Raw genomic sequence first — 22,579 nt, 5'->3', positions numbered from 1 at the left:
AAGGCATTAGTTAGACCACACCTATAATATTGTGAAGTTTTTTTTGATCCCCCTTATCTAAGGGAAAATTTGTACTGACATTGCGAACCTTCTGTAGACTGAGGTAGATCATAGAAGTACGATTGACATGAAGATTTGGATTAGCCATAATCTCGGTGAATGCTTGTGTATTGGGTCTGCTCTGTTTGAAGCAAGTGATACCCATGTGATGGTGGGGATGTTGCATTTGTTCCAGGAGGCTTTAGTGGTAACCCTGTAGTGCTTCCTTTGCCCTTCTAGTCATTGCTAACCATTATAGAGCTCAGAGTAGACCACTTGTTTAGGAATCTTGTAGCATGAATGCCTGACTCGTGTGGCCTGCCTATTGCAGCTGGTTGTGTGACCAGTGCCTTGTTGAGACTGACCTCGGAGAGGATGCTCCTGTTGGTATGCCAATCCTTTCAGTGAATTTGCAGAACCAGTGCCAGTGATAACTTCTGGAATTTGTCTGCTGCACAGTCCAAGTTTTGAAAACCTGTTTGAGGATAGTAGCTGCTCTTTAGACCATGAGCTTGATGCAGGGTTTGAGGTCTTAGACCTCGAACATTCCTGTTCCTCAGGTATTGATTGTTAGATTGCATCTATCTGGTATAAGTGCCTAAAGAGTAAGGCAGGAGCCTCCAGTTTGTTTATTGAGCAATAATAGTCATCTGTGCCCCTGAAGCTTGCCGGAAGAGAACACTTACTTATTACATTGCATGATCAATAAAATGTGTTGATTTTAAAAATGGCAAGATACAATTCAACAGTATACACCATTTCTGACAGAACTCTTAAACTTGCTTCCTTTGTGAGCAATTTGAAAACCATGAACCTTTTGACTTTTCTACTTGGGCTGCTAACAAGTACAAAATTTGGTATGTAGGGAATTAAAGCTACCCAAGACCAACGTCACGTGGTGTACAGTGAAGAAATCGGAACAAGTGAGTTTGAGCTCCCTTTTGCAGTTACAACCCTGCAGAGATCTTATGATCCAAAATTATAAGATGATTGTTGCATTTTACATGCTTTCTAAAATATCTATCAAGTGATCATTAATCAAAATTAGCCTTAAGCTCGAATTAATACGGCCATACATGGCATTCATAGGTTCTAACTCAATTGTTCTTTCACAGAAAGGTCACAAACAATCTTGAGGTTCAACATTATAAAGTATCTTGCCTCTCAATTGGAATGAGTTTCCAGAGGATTTGTCCATTTGGTACAGAACAAATTTAACAATCACCAGCCCATCTTCCAATATCAAAAGCTGGTAGGCTGAGATTAAAAGTGTGACAAAACATCCATGATTGCAAGCCTTTCCAGAGTTTTTAGGGGTATGTAAGAATGTAAATTAGAGGCTACAAACTTGGTGACACAATAAATTTTCCCTCCTAGGAAGAGCATACAGTTTCAAATTGGGAATACATCAGAACTTACAATATCCACGAAGATGGAGTTGTTTTCAGTTTTAACATTTTTTTTCCTAATGTTTTTGAATCTGAAATCTCTTTCCATCACCAGTTGCAAAGGCAAGGAAGCCATTCCTGAACCACAACCTGAACTTTACAAAATAGAGGGTTAACTCCTGTGAATGAAAATAAAAGCTGTCACTGTTGCGACGACAATGATTAGATCTGAGATGCCAGTGAAGAAGACCTAACTTAGATCTCTGTATTATGTGTGTATGTACTTAGGAATTATTTTTAATAGAGCAAACTAAGATCCGGGAGTTTAGCTACATATTGATCTTTTTAGAGCAAGACCTCCACACAGTCTAGAACTCCAACCTGCCATAATAGTGGCTGCAGTAGTAGCCTGAAGACCCATTCACACTGATTTTTGATTGTAGGAATTTAATATTATATCATAAAATTTGTCAATGAGACGAAGCTGGGTGGAAAGGTGAGCTGAGAAGAATATTAATGTTGCAGTGTGATTTGGTTAGGCTGCAGAGGTGGGCAGATACATTATAATGTGGATAAATGTGAGATTATCCACTTTAGTAGCAAAAACAGAAAGGCAGGTTATAATTTGACTGGAAATTGAGACATCCAGTGTGACCTGGATGTGACTGGTGCACCAGTCACTGAAAGTATGCACACAGATTGTGTTGACCTTCATAGTGGGAGGATTTGAGTACAGGAATGAGGATGTCTTGCTGAAATAATTATACAGGGAGTTGGTGAGGCTACACCTGGGATATTGTTTACAGTTTTGGTTTTCTTTTAAGGAAGGATATTCTTGGTTTAACAAATTGATTCTTGGGGTGGCAGGACTGAAAAGTGAGGAGATATTGAGTCAGTCAGAATTGTATTTACTGGAATTTGGAAGAATGGTGGGGAAGGACGTGGGCATCTTAGAAACTTGTGAAATCCTAACCGGACTAGGGCTATTTTTATCTGCAGTATTGGAAGCTGAGTGGTGACCTTTTACAGAGGTTTATAAAACCATGAGCATCAATAGGTAAATAGACAGGTCTTTTCCCTGGGGTGGGGAAGTTACAAACCGAGACTGTGTAGGTTTAGGCTGAGAGGGGAATAACTTAAAAGGGACCGAAGGGACAACTCTCTTTCTTTTTCATACAGAGGGTGGTGCATGTATGGAATGAGCTGCCAAAATAAATAGTGGAGACTAGTACGATTACAGCATTTTTAGAAGGTGTCTGGATGAGCATATGAATGAGAGGAGTTTAGAAGGATATGGGCCAAATGCAAATGGGACTAGATTTATCAATGGTATCTGGTCAGCATGGACATGTTGGACTGAAGGGTCTGTTACCATGCTGTACATGTCTATAACTATGACTGGAAAGGTTAAATGCAGGAAAGATTTCCCTTCTAGTGGAGGAGTCTAGAACCAGGGGTCATAGTTTAAGGGTGACAGGTATACCTTTTTAGGACATGAGAAATTCCTTCACCCAGAAAGGAGTGAACCTTTGGAATTCACAACCACAAATTGGTTGAGGCAAAAACATTGTTTTCAAGGAGGAGCTAGATCCCACTCTTGTGGCCAAAGACATCAAAGGATATGGGGAAGATTGGAATCCACTGCTTTATCAATGACCATCACTCCATCAAAAGGTCACATGTAGTTGGTCACTGCTCAATCTTCAGCACCATTTGCAACTCCTGTAATACTGAAGCAGTTCATATCCAAATGCAGCAAGACGTGGATAGTATTCGGGCTTGGGCTGACAAGTAGCAAGTAACATTTGTCACTCTCATTCCAGGCAATCTAATTTCCACCCTTTGACATTCAGTGGTGTTACCATGACTGAATCCTCCACTATCAGCAGTCTTGACATTACCATTGACCAGAAATTCAACTGGACTAGCCACACAATCACAGTGGCTACCAGAGCAGGTCAGAGGCTAGGAAGACTACAGCAAGTAATTTGCCTCCTGACTCTCCAAAGCCTGTCCCTTGTCTACAAAGCACAATTCAAGAGTGTGGTGGAGCAGTCCCCACTTGCCTGGATGCATGCAGCTGCAGCAGCATACAAAGTTTAACACCATCCAGGACAAAGAAATCCATTTGATTTGCTACCACATCACCAGCATCCACTCCCTCAATCACTGACACTCAGTGGCAGCAGTATGTAAAACGTACAAGGTACACTGCAGAAATTCACCAAAGATCCTTAGCACCTTTTAAACCCACAACCTCTTCCATCTAGAAGATCAAGCCCAGCCCAATTCTTGGGAACGCCACCACCTGCAGATTCCCTAAGACATAAGAGTGGAAGTAAGGCCATTTGGCCCATCGAGCCCACTCTGCCATTTAAATCATGGCTGATGGGCATTTCAACTCCACTTCCCTGCACTCCGTAGCCCTTGATTCCTTCTGAGATCAAGAATTTGTCGATCTCTGCCTTGAAGGCATCCGACGTCCCGGCCTCCACTGCTCTCCGTGGCAATGAATTCCACAAGCCCACCACTCTCTGGCTGAAGAAATGTCATTTCAGTTTTAAATTTACCCCCTCTAATTTTAAGCCTGTGCCCACGGGTCCTGGTCTCCCCGCCTAACGGAAACAACTTCCTAGCTTCCACCCCTTCTAAACCATACATCATCTTGTAAGTTTCTATTAGATCTCCCCTCAACCTTCTAAACTCTCATGAGTACAATCCCAGAATCCTTAGCCATTCATCATCCGTTAAACCTACCATTCCAGGGATCATCCGTGTAAATCTCTGCTGGACACGCTCCAGGGCTAGTATGTCCTTCCTGAGCTGCTCACCATCTTGACTTGGAAACACATCCCTGTTCTTTCACTGTCACCTGGGTCAAATTCCTGGAATTCCTTCCCTAATGGCATTGTGGGTCAACCTACAGTCATGGACTGCAGTAGTTTGCTACCACCTTAAGACACGAAAATAAATGCTGGCCAGCCAGTGACTCCCAAGAGTGAATTTTTTTTTTAAATTGGAGTGTTGCACTCAACTGGCTGTGATTAATGAATGGCAGAGCAAGCTCAAGATGACTTAGTCCTCTATCGTCTGTTTTCACAACCTACCCAGCGACATAGTTTGTGCATCTGGTGAAATTTTGTGGCAAGTTCTCAACAAGTACTGTAAGCAGGGAAACCTAACCAGATAAATAGAAAGCGGGACATAACACCAGTGGGACATAACACCAGCGCTTCGTCGGAGGCTCACTGATGTTACCTAGAATGGTGACAAAACGTCTGAAAACTAACCTTCCAGCTCAGCGAGTAAACTCACATCCAGAACCTCAACCTGAGCTACAAATCTTCTCAAAACTCGCTAGGAAAACCATCCCAGCAACAAGCAGATGGAAATGTATCTCTACACAAAGGATGGTAGATGTTTGGAATACTTTCTACAAATGGCAGTGGATATTGGATCAGTTTTTCATTTACATTTCTGTCAGATTTATTGTTAAGCAAAGATATTAAGGGATATGGACCCAAGGTAGGTATGTGGAGCTGTGATCTTTTCATGTTACTCCAATGTAACACGAGGAAACCTAGACCAAGTTGCAGATATGATTGGACCCTGCTGCTTTGAGAACCATTTTGGAAAAAGTCAGGGACCTGCAACAGGCTGCTAACAAGAGAAAGGTATTCTTCTCTTGTAGAAAGGTCTCTGGGTTAGCAACAAAAAAAAACATCCAGCTCATTCCTTGTATACATTGGGCAGTATTGTGGATGATGTGCTTCCAAGGCAGAGTAAACCATTGATACAATGTCCTACAAAGGATGTAATTGGCACGTTTAACTCTCTCTTTGTATTCAGCAAAATATTATCAAATGAGCAAGATTTCACAAGAGAAAGATGCCGAAGGAATGCATAAATTTCATTAATGCAAAATGGAATGCTAAAATAAATTAAGGGACAAAATGGTCAATGGTTTTTGATGAAGCACTCATTTCCCACAGTCTAGGAAAGATCGAATGTTAATGCAGTGCAATCGGTTAGCTGGGGTAATGTTTAAAAAGAGCTTATCAAACAGTAGGAGTCAGAAAAGCATGAAGAAAGTGGATGAGGCACCATCTTGCCATAAGTCATTGGCTCAACAAGTCTGCTCTGCCATTCAGTGAAGTCATGGCTGAATGCTTATAATTCTAGAACCTCAGTCGGAAAACAGTCTTTTAATGTACATGGTATTCAAATTTGAGCAGAGAATGTTTCATCTAAGTTGGCATTCTCACATTTTGATCATCTCAAATATTCCACATATAATGCAGAATCAACCGCATTTCAAATTCTGCACCATGTTTTTCAGAAAGCCTTGGAATGTTTGTTTAATCACTTCCATGGAACAAATGGAAATCCTGTCCTTAGTGGTCAACGTGATTTTTTTAAATTAAAAAAACAGTGAGCTTTGCATTATTGTCCATCCATAAACTGGTGAGCAAATGCAGCCCTTGATGCAGGGTGCACTCAGTTGTTAAGGCAGGAGTCCAAAATTTTGGTACGGCAACAGTGAAGGAATCGGAATGATGGGGCACCTACAGGTGGCATACCCATTGCAGAAGTCGTACCCCACCAGAAGTGGGAATGATCATTGGCACTAGTGCCTGACAGGAATTCAACAGAATACTTTTTAAAATCTTGCTGTAAGTGTTTATGCAGAGCCTAGTAAACACTCGATGCAAACGAAGAGGGTTAGAGTGCTAACAACATTTCACAGGGATATGAATAACCAGAGGTCTGATTATAGTATTTACCAAAATAGAAGTTTCTGCAATTGCACTTCTTCAGCCGTATCCTATCAAGGGAAGGTAAAGAAAAGCTAGTGTATTGGGGATGGTGGCAAAAAAAAGGACAATAATATACAGCAGTGTCAATTTTGGATGCTCAGTATAAACAGGCAAGATAAATTGCAGTCTTCAAATTATACACTTAAAACTCACTACAAAATAACCTAGTCACTGAATATTTTCCTTCTCCTTCCCCTCTTCTATTTTTCCCCCCTTCCTCATTCACTTGTTTTGTGACTGGCATGAAGATTTGATAGCTCTTGACCCACACGTTGAGAATACTAACCTTGCGTGAGTTTTTGAATTATTTTGTTCAGTTCTGCATTCCTGTTATTCAGGTGCTGGTTATGTGAAAAGAGAAGGCAATGAAATACCAAAGTGTTGAAATGAAAAGCTATTACTGTACCAAAGTTTTTGTTATGCGGTTTAGAGGTAATTTTCTTTCAGTTGTGGATGTAGTCATTAAGAAACTAATCTGTTTCGAAAATTCAAAGTAGTGTGTACTGTGGGAGGCTGATTACAAAGTTAGCATTCAGGCTATTGTGCATCTTAATAGTGTGGTATAGCCAAGGGCTTTATGCTGCATTGTAAGTCTAGCTGCCTAAATAAATTCCAGTCTATTGTGGTGCCTGTGAGACTACGGAATATTTTGTGGGAGAGGTTGGGGAAGAAGTGATATCATTAAGTCTTTTCAACTAACATGTAATAAGATTAGTCTAAAAGTTCTATTGTGTTTCCCTGGAAAGTGTCTTGCATAAATTTTAACAAAGTTGCTCAAAATGCAGGGCCACCTGAAGATCAAAATAGAAGTTATGGTAAATGAAAACTGAAAAGGCAAAATTGAGTAAAATCATTAATTTAGAGTTTTACTGTTTTTGGATCACGTCTTCTGTATTCAATCTTCACATCCTATAGTTTGTAAATCCCAATATCTGTGTTTATTACTCCATTAAATCCATCCTCCCACTACATTGCACAGATGTTAGAAGGTGTTGAGTGAAGCTACATGCTGCCAGTAAGGGACAAGTGTAACCTCAATATGTAGGTTTCTAGAGGGCTTGGAGGTGGAGTACACCTGAAGATTGGAGAAGCAGTCGCCCCAACATCTCAGAACGGTGCAACACAAATCTCCTACAGGCATGTATGAGAAGAATGAATTCAGAGTGTGGCTGTTAAACCATTCTCTTCTTCCCCCCGCCCCCCCGCCAATCCTGCAAAGCTTTCTCCACAATTCAGTCATGTCGTCATGTCATAACTGAACTGGCACATTTCCCCATCCTATTTCCATAATCCCTCTATACCTTTTAATATTCAAAAGATATATTGGTTTCCTTTCATTCTTTTTACCAAGATGTGGGCATTGCTCATGAGGCCAGCATTTATTTTCTATCCTGAATTGCCCCCTCAAGTGGTACACTGTGTCCTTGAACCACTGCAATTCATCTTGCCTGAAAAAAGACTGACATTCGGAAGCAAGTAGCTACGGGTAGCTGTCATTCTTTGATCTGCGAGGATAAATTTTCTGACTATGCTTTGGTTTCGAGATTCCTTCCTTCTTTCATTCTCACATAATACCTCAATTACATGATGCAGAATGTTGTCTTCTGTATGTGTTGAATATTTTGATGTTCTTTGGTTTTTGTGCATCTTACCTAAAGATTGAATACTCATTAACAACATCTTAAATTTAATTTTTTGATAACTTATTTGGCAAGTCTTTTGATCTGCAACAGATGTGTTTTTTTATAAGAAAAATTGAAAATAATTGACACTCATTAGCTCTCTGACCTTGCTCCACTAATTCGAGCCTCTTTCCTGCATACTTGTGTCTTAACGTTTCTGTTAGCGGCCATTTTAATGTACCGGTTTCCAAAGATCCAACTGTGCAATAAGAGAACCGATACAAATTTTATTTTGGTAATACCAAGCCAATGAATGATTTTAATTTGTAAATGCCTCCCATTTGTGGATTATTTTTCTGTCTCAAGTTTATGTGCACTCATATATGATTATTCTGCACTTTAATGAGGCAATCTGGATGGACCGAAGGAGTGACAATTGTATTTCAATGTGCTCATATTAAACCAAGGCATGTTCTTTGTGACTTTTTTTCTTCATGTCTAAATTTCTGTTGTCAGGGAGTTATGATGCATCATTTTGTAAATGCCACTTTAGGACATTGATTCAGATGTTGGGATTATGAATGTGTACTGACCTAATTTAGGTGAATAATTAAACCTTTTTTAGATGGGCTATGATGGGAGTTCCCAAGTTAAAATGTGACAACTGAAAATGATTTCCATTTTGAGCATCTTCTCACTTTAAAGTATTAAATCTATTAAATCTAAAGGAGCATTGTTTGTTTGTATCTAAAGAAGCATTACTCCTTTTTAGTTTCAATTCTCTCTCTTCCCCCCCCCCCCCCCCCCCCCCAACTTCTCCCAAAAGGGGACTTTCAAAGGCAAATTGACCCATTTTGTTTTGAATCCTAGTTCAAAGATTTTGGTACAGTAATGTATGGCAGAATAGTTCTAAGCCAGGACTGTTTATCTAACTTAAAGACGAGCTTGCAAATGGTGTTCTTGTGCATCTGCTGCCCTAGTGTTTGTAGGGGTAGTGGGTCATGGGTTTGGAAGACTCTGTCAAAGGAAACCTTGCAAGTTGATACAATGAGTCTTGTGTATAGTATGTACTGCTGCCACTGTGAAATGTGATTATGTCAATTCTGGATTATGTAGGCCTACTTTAGTTATCTTTTTTGTATGACTGCTGTCCTCCCAAGAATCACTGTAAAGAATGTTGTATTGTCTCAGCTGCTATGTTGAATTTGTCTCAACTGTCAAGAAGTGAGCAGAGGTTTGAGAAAATGTTTGGATGTGGGCAGGCCTGAAGTTGTCTTTGAGAAAGGCTGTGATTTTAAAAAATTTCCATTGAGCTTGTAGTTACAAAACATTAACCAGACATTGGAAAGCCTCAGTGAAGAGCTATGTAATTGTAATAATCTTGAATTAAAGCAATATGATATGAGGTATGCAGGCTAACCTAGCTGGTTAACATGATTTTCCTTCCATATTTAACCTTGCATTAATCCTGACCTCTGATCTTTCCACTGCTGGCATATACTACATGAAACCACAGATTTTTGTGTGCCTATTGATATATAGTACAGAAGTTTTTCTACATAATCCCCTGGGGTGGATAGAATTTTAAAAAGTTCTCTTGTATTGTCCTGGATATCAAACTAAATTGTGAGGGTCTTGTACTGAGGAAGGATACCATGGGGTGAACGTAAAGGAAGTATTTAAAAGAATCATTTTTCTAACCTGCAGGATTGGGTCCCACGTTGATCAAACTGCTACAAAACAGATGTTTTCGTGTGCAATACTGGGAAGAACTTGTGTATCACATCTTCGAGTACATGATGTATTTGTCAGCCACATTTAGAAGTGCTTCATTAGAAGTGACTTGAGCTTTGTAAAAGCTAGGAATATATCTGTTATTAGTATGACTTTGTGGTGAAGTGCCCTTTTCTGAAATCTGCCTGTTAGAAACTTAAATTCTGTTTTACATTACAGTACCAGGTTTGGTTTCTGCATGCTAGTACAATGTTGCACATGCCTGAGTTTTCTCCTTGATTTTTTTCCCCCCAGACTAAGCTTTTAAAATTTCTCCAGCTGAATTTGAACACGGTGCTGGTGGGGAGGGTGAAGTGAAAAGGCATAGCCACAAGCAGACCAATTTCTCTTTCTTTTATCTGAATCTTAATTTTGAGCATTGCTATAAGCAACAATACTTTTGCACAAACCCTTCCCTCTAGCAGCCACAGGATGTCAACACTCAAACCTAGTCATTTGTTTCCACACAAAGGGAGGGAGTGCAGTTGGAAAGACTTTTTGGTGATTTCTAAGCCAAGAGATGACGTAGCTGGGAGATGGATCAATTTTGGAACTTGAGAAGTCACGAGTGGTTTTCAGCAGCCTCTTTTAAATCCTTTGTGGCCAAATGATTTTCCAGATCTTGTTTTTGTTCCAGTTCAGTAGTTTCCTTGGACAGTTTTTTTTTCCTCTCAATCTCCTGACTGATTCTCTATACTACTTTTGTTAATTGTGCCTGTACCAGTTCTTTTGCTTAAGGAAATCAAATATTTCCATTCTTTCTTCTCGTAATGGCCCTCTGCATAAAATCTACAATGTGCATTTTATTGTCTGTGCTTGTCTTGGTCAGTTGTTTGGTTATGCAGTTTATGCTATCAAAATCATTCAGTGCAATGCCCAATAAAGGAGTTGTGTGGAGGATTGGAGCATGTCATTGGGCTCTGCCAGTGGTTTATAGCAGGATGAGTGGGGTTGGGGGAATAAAGCAGAACTAAGTAGAGCGCAATGCAGTTACACTGGCGACCGGTATGGGGATGAGTATGGACAGCATGGGAGGTGTGGAATTGGTGATGGCACTGGAGGAGGAGCAATGTGGGATGAACAGAATGGATAGCATGGGGAAAAATATGAAATGGGATGGTGCTCTAAAATACTTGCAATTTAAGATAATTTCACCGAAGATGTTTTGAGAGTCTAGCTTTCTATTTCAAGGTGGCAGTGGTGCCTGCCTAAACCACTCATAGTGGCAAAGTATTCAGTGCTCTAGGGACTGTCTCTTTATAGGGACGTTTCTTTCTCTTAGTATTAACTGATTTCTTCTTTGTTTTAAGTGACTTGATTTGTCTTTACCAAGACCACTGCTTTTCATAATTCAAGATGCCTGTTAGCTCCTTGACATTTGTGTTTTGATGACTTTTGCATTTGCCTCATAATTGTATTTCCTACCCCTAGCATTGTAAAAGCGTATCAAATTTCAACCTAAATGAGATATTCTGGGCTCTTTAAACTTGATATGCCTTTTGTACAGATCAAGGTTGACCTTTTGGCTTCAACACACTTTTGTTTTTAATTTTCTGTCTATTCCTCTAGATTTAACTCCCCTGTATAGTCAGGATTTTTGAACTATATTCAAAGCAGTTACTCAGTAGCTAACTCCCACGGTTCTCGAGTAGAGAATTCCCTTGGATGAAGTTCTTCCTTCTTTTTATTCTTTAAATGAGTGACATGTTAGTCTGAAATTCTGTACAAGTTCTGGAAACCTGCCCAACCAGGAGAAAAATCTGTCAGCATCCACCCTGATAAGGCCCCTTAGTTTCAGTTTTGTCTTGATATGATTATTACAGGGGGTCAGCAACTTCCAAAGCCTCCCTAACAAACAAGATCCCATACAGGGGTATAGTAACAAATTTTAAGATCTAACATACAAATGTTTCCTCCTGCTTAAATGGCAATTTATGCAGAACCTGCATTGTGTTCTAACTTGTGTTCAAATTGACTTGCAATCAGACTGGAGATTGGAAACTGTTCACAACCTGAGGACTGCCTTGTATTCTGAATCTTTCTTTCAACCAAGGCGCTTCTACTCTTCTAAAGCTTGCCCGACTCTTCCTCGTAAGACAGCCTGCCCATTCACTCTAACATCTGAACCACTTTCAATGCATTTACATACATTTAAAAAATGTGACCAGTGCTATGCATGTTACAGCAGATGTGGTCTCACCAATGCCTTGTATAACTGTGGCAAATGTTCGGACTTTGTTTTCCATTCCTATTGAAATGTTAGCTTTCCTAGTTAGTCATTTTACCTACATTCTTGACTTTCACAAATCATGTACATGCTCTCTCTCTATATCTACCTGCAACTCTGACCTCTGAAATTTCTCGCCAACTAGATAACTGGCATTTGTTTTGTGCTGAATTGGAGACTTTATGCATCTATAATCCATTTACCAGACCCTAAACCCATCTGTTAAACTTCTCAAATCCCTGATAGTCTCCATGTATTCTCATCACAATTTAATTTGTTATCTTTGACAGCAAATTTTAGCAACTGTACATTTGGTCCCTTTGCAATTTATATAAATGACTTGGATAATGAGGTCCCAGTGCTGATCTCTGTGGCATACCACCCATTGTATCTTGCCAACTGGAAAATGACCCATTTAGATCCCTGCTGTTTCTTAACTAGCCAAATGTCTATCCTTGTTACTTGGTTATTCCCAGCACCATAAGCATTTACTTTGCAAATTTTTTGATTATCCAAAGATGTGTAGTTAAGTGAATTAGCCATGCTAAATTGCTGTATATAGTCCAGGGATATGCAGGCTAGATGGATTAACCATGGTAAATGCAGAGTTGCACAGAATAGGGCGGGAGTTGTTTCTGGGTGGATGCTGTTCGGGAATCATTGTAGACTTGATGGGCCAAATGGCCCTTTTTTCTGTGCTAAGGATTCTATGATTCTAAAACCTTATTGAATGCCTTCTGGAAATACTACTATCGTACATTTGGTTCTGCTTTTATCACCTCATTCTTAAAGAACTCCAGAAATGATTTTGTGAAAGGGGAATCACCAACATCTGATTATATTAGTAGAACCGTTGGATAAGTTCAAGGTACTGTCTTTTAATAATGAAGCTTGTGTTACAAAGTTGGGTAGAGTGATTGTGAAGCGGAAGGCAGGAAGCTCAAGTGTGTAGTTCCTTTAAGAGGCTTTACTTGTCTATATTTAGAAATAAAAATTAAAAAAATGTTTGTGAATAGCAGCTGAAGTTGCCAGTAGAGAGAGTCTCAAAGTAAAACAAGTTTATCAAAAAAAGCCTTACAGGTGGCAGGCAAAACAGTCTTGTTTTGATGTTGTGACAATGAGTTTGAATTTGGCTAGTTAACTTGAACAAAACACCAAATACAGCCAATTAAATTTAAATCTGGCTTCAGGTTGCCAGCGCCATCAATCATATAAAAACTTGATTGTCATTTACGGGTATGCAAGACCGAGGGTATTTGGAAAATCTGGGAGAGCCAACTGCCATCTGAAAGAGAGCCATCTGTCACCTACCAGAGTTAGTGCATTCAGCTCTTGGAGAAAGCCCATCTAATTAATCCAAGGTACCATGGAATTATAGCTCAAAGTCCTCATTGAAGAAATTAGAGAAAACGTCCCTGAGAGCAGAACTAACGAAGGAGGGCATTTATGAAGAGACTGGACACAACAGAATATCCAGAGGACAGCCTGTGCAAACTTGGAGAGATTAAGTTATAATTTATTGCTTCTTATTAATTGGGTTTATATTAGTGGGACTTGTCTTTTTTTGAACAGCATTCCAGTAAAATTTAGACCAGTTAGAGCATAGTTAGTCTAAAGGGGAATTGTATGTTTGTTAATTTGTTAATTTATTCATTGGGTTAAATAAATAAATTGTTTTTTGTTACTTGTAAAGTGGAAATCAGGGATTTTGTTTCTTTTAACCACTCTTAATAGATTACAAGGAGAAAGATGTGCTTCTCTGGGTATTTTGGGAGGTGATTATTATGAGGGAACCCCCTAATCACATCATAACAGATTGGGACTTGTGTTTTAGTTTAATAACAGAGGGGTTCGGCTGTTCCCCATCATAACACTTGTAACATCACTGACATATGTTAAGCTAACTGGCCTGTAGTTTTCTGCATTCACTATCCCTTCTTAATATAAAGGAGTTATTTGATTTCCAATCTGGTAGAACTTCCCTTAAATCTAAGGAATTTTGGAATGCTAATGCCAAATGTTAATCACCTCAGTGGTCACTTCGTTGCAGTTCCTAGAATGAAATGCATCAGGACCTAGAAATTTATTAGCCTGCAGTTCCAATAATTTGCTGTTAACATTGGAGCTCATAAGTCAGCAACAGATTTTTTATTTGCGGAATAACTGACAAACTTAGCACAATCATAATCCTAAGCAGTCCTTCCACAGACTGTTAAGTCTATAGTTGATGTATTTGTTACATGTGCATGAAGCTGGAAGATTTTAAACCAGGCAGTTTGACCTTTCTTTAACTGCATCTTTTCACCACCTTATTTAATGATTGACTGTTTTATTACGGTTGTGTACACTGTTTTCCACACCCCCTCCTTTTTATAATAGATCCTAAATGAGTGCTGTCTGAAGTTGGAAATTTTCCATTCATTCATAAGGAGTATGTTTGTCTCCTGTGTTAAAGCTTTAAAAATGTCCTCTCTACTTTGCATTTCTCCACCCTTTTTTTTAATTTTCAACACCTTCCGAAAAGTGGCATTCTTAGCCTCTGCTCCCTGGCAGTTTACCTGCTTTTTCTTTCTTGTGAAGGCATCAGCAAAAAATGCAAAATTCTCAAAGTATTTGATTTTTACACCTAGTTTGTCAGAAAGCAAGGACCAGATTTCTGTACTTAACTAGAATCTCAACTTATTACAAGTATTTCAATTCTGGCTACAGGTAAACAATTGACTAAATTTAGGTAAACTCTACAAATTAAAATTCAACTTTTAAATTCCTCTTTGCATTTGGACAAATAAACAGAAAAGATAAATTCAGTGGGGAGAAAATTGTCCCATAGCCTTTGTTCACAAAATCTGTTGGGTTGGTTCTTGCTAGTCCAAAAAATTCTCCTCAGTACCCCTTTCTCCAAAAAGGCAAAACTTTTAGCATTTTCTAAAAGACAAGCTAAGCCAGGTTTTCTTTTGGTTTAAACTGGCTGACTGCAATAAATCTCTTAATTGCTACAGACCCATACTCCAGCTGCAGTCAAATATGGTGTTCAAGACTGTCCTAACATAACCTCCCCAACTCTTTTATGACCAAGATATACAAAGTGCACCTCCCTTTACAATCTGATTTTTATATTTTAGCTGCTACCTTCAGGGACCTATAGATTTGTAATTTAACATCACATCCTCCATGATAGTATCTTGCCATTTATCGTGTTCTGCTGTGTTTGCAGCCCCTAGAAGTATAATCTCTTGCTTCTAATTGAATTCCTTTTGTGTCACTTTTTTTTCTGCCCATCTGACCAGTCAATATCTTCTGCAATGCACTCCTATTCTTTTAGCTCTGAACCATCTGATCAATTTTTACACCATCTTAATCATGTTGTGGATACTTAAGACTAATTGTTAAATACTAATAGATTTGGTTCAAGACCTGTTGAATCCTACTTAAAGCCGCTTTTTAGCCACTAAAATGCAGTTTGACCCTTGCCTGTTGCTTCCTACCATTGAACTCTTGGATTCTTGCCAAACATCTGTTAAAATCCATGTAGAACTTGTATCCCCTTCAAAATTGTCAACCAAGATAATAGTTTAAGACCTTCCCTTAAACCTGTACCGACTGAGTCAACTCAAAGGAAGGATTAATTCTGTCCCTTGAAATTTACTGTTTGTACTTTTTGTTCTCACAGATTCTGATAGCCAGAACTATGATGCTGGACTTGGGAATGAGGATAATGTGTTACCCTGTACTGAGGAGTTTGAGGATTTCATCTGTTTTGAGGCAAGTACATTATTGATGTGGCACACAGAAATCTTGCCTCCAGTTGTCTATATTTTTTCCTAAAATGTTCAGTTAGTAACTTCACTTTCTGGTACTGACAGCACAAAGTTCAATGGAGATTTTCTTCTGAGTTGTTTTGGTCTATTCTCAATCTCCAGTTTACTCATTTGAGTAATATGTTGCAAGTTTTACCATCATGACCATGATTAGAGTGGCCTCCTGAAGCTGATATACCAATGCAAATTTGAGGGATTCCTGCAGTGTCTGAGGTGTTCCCTTTCTGGTAAGATATTAAAGTGCAAGTCAGGGCCTTTGTTTAACTGAATGTTCATGTTGAAGTGGGAATCCTGGTTAATGAAGCTGCATTCAAGAAGCTCAGCTTCTCTTCCTTCCCCACCCCTCAACCCTGTTCTTTTTTTTTTATTAAGTCAATAGTTACTGTATAACAAAGGTCTGGATCTAATATTTGTGCTCTCTGGCTATTTCTTGGTATTGTGTTAGCCTTTAATTGCTTCCCCACATTCTCTGGCAATTGATTTTGATCACTGTCACATAAGAGGTACACTGAGAAGTGTTGTCTTGTGTGCTTTACAGGCAGATCATAACTATACAAATGTGTCAGGGGAACAGAACAGAGTGCAGTGTTGGGTGGGGGGGAGAGAGAGAGAGAGAGAGAGAGAACATTTAGAAAAAGTACATTCAAAACTCTGATAACAGTGGGAAGAAGCTATTCGTACTTGTACCGAAACTTTTTATATTTATGCCCAATGGAAGAGAGAGTACAAATGGGTGGGAGTAGTCTTTGATTATGTTGTTTCTTTCCCAATGCAGCAAGAAGTACAGTTGAAGTCAATGGATGGGAGGCTGGTTTGCATGATGGACTGGGCTGTGTACATAACTTCGTAGTTTCTTTTGGTCTTGGGAAAAGCAGTTGCCATACCATGCAGTGAAGTGTCCAGTTGGGTTGCTTTGTATAGTGCTTTTATAAAAGCAATTAAGTGCCTTTATGGACAAGCTGAATTTCCCAGCCTCCTGAGTAAGTAGAGGTGTTGCTGTGCTTTTTTTTGACTGTAGTGTCAACATGGGTGGGCCAGGGCAGATTGTTAGTGACCATGACTGCTTGGAATTTAACGCTCTGACCATCTCCACCTCTGCACCATTGCAGACAGGCATGCTCTCCAGTCTGCTTCCTGAAGATAATGAATAGCTCCTCCATTTTTTTTTTTGCTGACGTTCATGGAGAGAATATTGTCTTTACACCACGCAGCTAAGCATTATCTCTTTCCTATACTCGTTGTTATTTGAGGTCTGACTTGCAATGGTGGTGTTGTCTGCAAACTTGTAAATGGAATTGGGGCAGAATCTGGCCATCATCTGTGTAGAAGGAGTTTAGTAAGAAGCTTTTGTGGGCCACTGGTGTTGAGGATTATCATGGTTCTATCGTTAATTATATAAGCGCTACCCTTTGTTTGTTGTACCAAAATGCAATATCTTGTATTTATCCAATTGGATACATAATTGAAACCAATAGATTTATGTATTCAATTGTTGTTGAACACACTCTCGCCAGCTGGTCTGCACAAGATCCGAGTGCATGGCTGGGGACTTCATCCAGGCCGGTCGCTTTTTGTGGGTTCACCCTCAAGAAGACTGATCTAATGGCTGCGGCAGTGACCGAGGGTACAGGTGCGTCTGAGGCTGATGGACAGATGATATTTTTCACTGCTCTTCTGCTCTAAGTGAGCATAGAATGCATTGAACTAATTGAGTAGGGATGTGCTGTTGCCCAAGATTGGAAAGAATTCGTGGAAGGAGTATATCTACTTTTTTTTGCAGTACTCATGAACTCTGTTCACTGGCATCTTTTTTCAACAGGCTGGTTCTTTTGATGTTTTCAGTTCTTAGTTTTGGTTTGCTTCGGTTCACTTCAGTTTTATGCAAGTTTGTGTAACCTGGAGAATAAGCTTTCTTTCTCATTGAATCCTTGATCCTACCATGCTAATTCTCCCTGATGGCAATGCTTTTGAGTCTGATTTTTCTTTTACAAAATGAATTTGGCAATGGCTGAGCAGCATAAAATAGCACATACATTAAATTCCTTGACCACCTTTTTAGTTTTATAGAATTATGGGATATACAGCACAGAATGTACAAAAATGAAATGACTATACTTTTTCACAGTTCACAACAGAACTTTGATTTCTGATTTTATAATCTGTTGAGCTGGAAATGTTTGCCATGGGGTACCTATCTGTAATTGGCTAGTGTATGCAACTGCAACCTTTGATTCACATATTGCCATTGAGGCCCATTTATTTGAACCTATGGCAAATGTACTTTTGTTTACATAATTTTTTATTTGTTTTGCTGATTTTCCCCTGTTTACAAAGCAATGAGCTGAGGGTTCAGATGACATTTGCAAATCAGTAAATTCTTAGCATTTTCCTTGGCAGATTTATTTTTAGCATGATGTTAACTGAAAATCAACTAGATGATTTAAACCCATATTGCAGTTAGGGGTCTATGGTTTGTAGCTCATTAAAATGAAACTTTTGGTAGTGGTAATTTTGAAATAAAGGAGCAAAGTGTCCTCTCTACAGACAGGCCCCACAAATACTTTCTTTGAATTTACTGATTTCAGCGACATTGCTGAAGGAATCGTCATGTTGTCATTGAGGCCTCACCAGCTGCATGCCTCACAATCTGTTACCCTGCCGTACTGGTTCATGCAGCATTGTTGCTACTCTGGGGTGGAACAGAGGGCTTCTAATTTAGCATGGTATGAATTGTTGTTGCAGGTACTTAAAATGCCACGAGGTAATAACCTGGCATTTTGTCCGTTTTGTGAATTAGCAACAATTCAGATTGTAGATATTCTGATTCATGACATTGGCGGTGACTTTCAGTTGAGCCTTTAGTCTGATAACTAATTAGTTAAAGTCCAGAGGAACATTGAAATTAATATTCAGTTTGCTAGAGGCAGTATGATTGGCTATGAAGGCATATGGGATGCTTATGTTTTATTTGAGGAGACACAATGTAGTGAAGAGGTTATATTCAAGCTGTACAAATGAAAACACAAACAGAAATTTGCAGATGCTGTTAAACTGTCTATTAGTGTCTCTGGAGAAAAGCAGTTGCTGTTTTATGTTGATCTGTTTGTCTTCACAAATGCTGCCAGATGAGCTCGGTTTTTTCCAGCAGCTGCATCATTTTTGCTTTTGTTTAGGTATTCTAACTTACTGTTGCATCTTTTCCAGGAATGCTTAATGAAGTTCTGCCGTTCTCACTGTATTTTCCATTTTGCTTCTCTGTCTTGTTTCCTTTTCATTACTATTCATTTCCCTCCTAGCTTAAGATGTCTACCAAAGCTCTTCCACAGCCTGGGGTTGGTGGTGTTCTTTCATGCCTGTGCCACTGACCCCAACTTGCTGTGCTTGGGTTCCATCTGAAGTTCCATCCTTCATGTTTCAAATCTACCCAGACATTCTTCTGACTGATCTGTGTCATGTGGTGTTAAATGTACACAGCTCTCACCCTGAAGAGGAAATTTTATTAACGACAGAATTGTAAAATTTTAACGGAGTAAAGATTTGGGTTGGTTGTGGCTGTACTGACCAAGGAAAAAGACGAAATTTTAATTTCATGGGGATCACACCATAGAGGGCAATTTCCCCTCCAAGCCACCCTGACTCACCACTTCTGTTGCACTGCTAAAACCCTGAAATTCTGGACTCTGCCAGATGGACAATGAGGTTCAAGAAGGCAGCTCATCATCACCACCTCTAGGGCAATAAGAGGACCTGCAACAAATACTGCATTTGCCAACAATGCTCATATCCTACACAAGTTTTTTTCTTTTTTTTAAAAAAAAGTCACCAACAAAGGCTCTTCCTTGCTTTTGATTAGCAGAGAGGTCAAAATCCTGAGCTTAAATTTTTAAAATATTCAGAAATATTAGAGAGGAGTTGAAAAATTTGAGGATGATGGGAGTCTGATCGTCAATGCCTGAAAGCATGGTAAAAGCAGAAACGCTCATGTCTGGTGGGCGGGGGCGGGAAAGAAAACCTGAATTTATACTTGAAGACCTCCAACTCCAGGGTTGTGAACCAAGAGTTGAAAAATGGGACTGGCCTGGGTAACCTTTCTTTATGGCAACGTGCACAACTGAGAAAATTACTTCCGGTGCTGTAAATTTCAGATTCTCCTGAGCCATGTCATTTTTAACATTTCTTATTTAACTTAAATCTCTTGGCTATAGTCACTAGTATGTTAACAGCAAGCAATCACTCCACTGGGAGTTCATATGCCATTGCAAATTTTTCAATATCACCTAAAGACAGATTATTTGATTTTGAGGGAAGAGACTGACGACACTTCTCACTATGGCAGATGATCTGTGGGAAATGGAATTCTGAAACAGTACTTTACATGACAAAGAATTGGAGTATGGGGTGAAAGTAGGAGAGGTTTAGGGCTGGAAAATTTTCACCACAATTAGAGTATGGAATGCTGTATGCAACAGACCTTCCATCCTCAGCTCTGTTCAATCTTGCTTCTCTAGTCCCCTGAATTATCCAATATAATATTTTAAAATCCAGTTCAAATTTTCAGTTTCCCTGTTTGTTGGTATATTGCTTCAAATGTTTCATTTAAGTTCTTCCAAATTTGTAAATCTATTTCTGTTGTAACCAGTGAGGAAAGACGAATTAGCTTCAGTCCAATTCCCTCAGATGCAAGAAAATTCTTTAATTCATTTTAGTATGTAACTGTTAAACTAACTACAATGTATTTCACTCTTTCAGAATCAAGGAGCCAGTAAGGTTCCTTAATTGAATAGGAGGAATTTTATTATTTGCTTACCCTAAGGAAAATTGATTTAAAGCATGACGTCAAATGCATGCACGCAAACAAAAGGATAGTGTATATTGTGTAAGAAAGAAATAAAGAATATGCAGTTTTTAAAAAAAAATTCCTTTTGATGTTTGGTTAATCCCGAGACTACAGTTGTTTGTTTAATTGTGTCCTTGACTGTAGTGAAATTTGTAGGTTTTTTAAAAAACCTATGAATAAATGTTTCCCCAATTTGTCTTGTCACTGGAGGTTGTTTAAGAGGTTGAGAGTCTTCCAGTTCAAACTGTTAAAAATCCTTCTTTTTTTCTCTCTACTATACCCAAAAGTAATTGCCTGAAATTTAGTTCCTTTGGGTACTCCCATGACTAGCTTCATTTTTTTTTCTAAAGTTACGCATATTGTAGAAAAGTCTTCCATCCAAATATGTGGAAGTTCCAGAAAGCTGTATATAAAATATGAGTTATGAGTGATAGTTTGTCTTTTTGATAACTTGGTAACTTCAGTTTCAAATTGGGTCTTTTGTTTCATTAAATGACATCTGTCGTTTCATTAAAGTTCACCTCAACCTGATCTGATGGTCGAAGTGGCCAGCTTAAGCCAGTGTTCCTCCTTTTCTATAAAATTATTTTAGTCTGAGGAAAAATTATAATAAAAAGTTGCAAATTGATTGTCCATTTACCACTATCCTACTACTATTAAGTCCGTGGCCTTCTGTGGTCACTCTGCTACAATCCCAATGCTAATTGATTACTTTGAAATTGCAAATTCTCCAAGATGTGAAAACACTGCCAATTTGAGCTTGGTAAGTTGTTGCCCACTGAAGTGTGTTTAGTATTTTCACTTCATAATCCAGTATTTTCTACTTTTATATTCAACTTGACCTGAGTATTTGTTTATTGAGCAAAATAAGCAAGATCTGTGACGTTGCAGAACTGAAAAGGTAGAAACAATGGTTTTTTGGGAGATTAAGAGGGTCGGAGAGATGGTGGGAAGAAAGCTCTTTTGGGCTACAAACGTATTGGATACTGAAGATAAACTTGAGGAACAGCATCTCCTCTTTCACCTTGGTACTTTACAGCCTTCTGGATTCAATATTTGAATGTGATCATCTTACATAATCTTTTGATTTATTTTATTTCAGTTACTTTTCCTTGTTTGCTCATTTTTTAAATTTTGTTTTTGCATCTGATGACTGCTATACTGCCATTCACACATCCTCTTAAACACTTCCTTCATTTCTTTTTACTTGTCCTGTTACCGCTTTGATTTGGACAGTGAAACATTTTAGTAGTTTAATCTGTCCTGCCCTTATCTCAAGTGGTCTGTTATTTGTCCCATCTCCTCCTCAATAGTTACTTCAGAACCATTACATTTCTAATTTTATTTGGTTCTGGTGAAAGTTCAAGGTCTGAAATGTTAACTCCTTTCCCTTTTGGCAAATTCTGTTTGACTTATTGTTCTTTCATTCTTTTTAAAAACAAAAAAATTCCTGATTTCTAGCATCCTCTGTTTTTATTTTAGTATTTTAATTCCATATAGATGAACTTCCTATACCCTTGTCTCAGTGACTTTCTGTTTATGGTGGTGGATGTGTTTATAGTCATTGCAGATTATTTAACTCTTACAGCTCATTCTTATTGGGATCAGTTAGTTAAAACTAGTTCAGTGTGTTGGTTTCTTGCAACGTGGTGACCAGAATAGAACAGTGTATGATTGTGTGATCTGTACAGTGTGTTGTAAAACCCCAGTGCAGTTTAACTGATGCTCTGTAGATGTGGCTGTCTATCACAATGTGCTATTTTGACTTTGCTATGTTCTTAGTGCTGAAACCAAGTTCATTGTAACTCTCAGGCATTCCTCATTTTTACTAGTTTAGTACATTTTTAAATTTTCTGTTCATTCAATGTTATTCTTGGGATATAGTACCAGAAATACCTGCTGCTGGACTTGCTTCATTACAATGTACTTTGCTTACCTTGACTGAAGTGTGGAGGTGCTGGAGTTGGCCTGGGATAGACAAGGTCAAAAGTCACAAGACAACCTGTTATAGACCAACAGGTTTATTTGAAATCTCAAACTTCCGAAGTGCAGCTCCTG

General features: G+C 38.8%; 1 protein-coding gene across 2 annotated transcripts in view; it reads left to right on the top strand.

Moving 5' to 3' along the window:
• The window catches only part of rab11fip3 (RAB11 family interacting protein 3 (class II)), a 94,018-nt gene that overhangs the window by 24,770 nt on the left and 46,669 nt on the right, over positions 1-22,579 (top strand). For both annotated transcript variants that reach the window (XM_048552239.2, XM_048552238.2), the window contains exon 3: positions 15,537-15,628. In XM_048552239.2, coding sequence (XP_048408196.1) covers positions 15,537-15,628 — 92 coding nt within the window. The remainder of the gene's footprint in view (positions 1-15,536; positions 15,629-22,579) is intronic.

Source organism: Stegostoma tigrinum, chromosome 23 (genome assembly GCF_030684315.1).
Source record: "Stegostoma tigrinum isolate sSteTig4 chromosome 23, sSteTig4.hap1, whole genome shotgun sequence".
Lineage (NCBI taxonomy): Eukaryota > Metazoa > Chordata > Chondrichthyes > Orectolobiformes > Stegostomatidae > Stegostoma > Stegostoma tigrinum.
The sequence above is the reverse complement of the archived record's forward strand: the minus strand, read 5'-3'. Positions and strand labels throughout refer to the sequence as shown.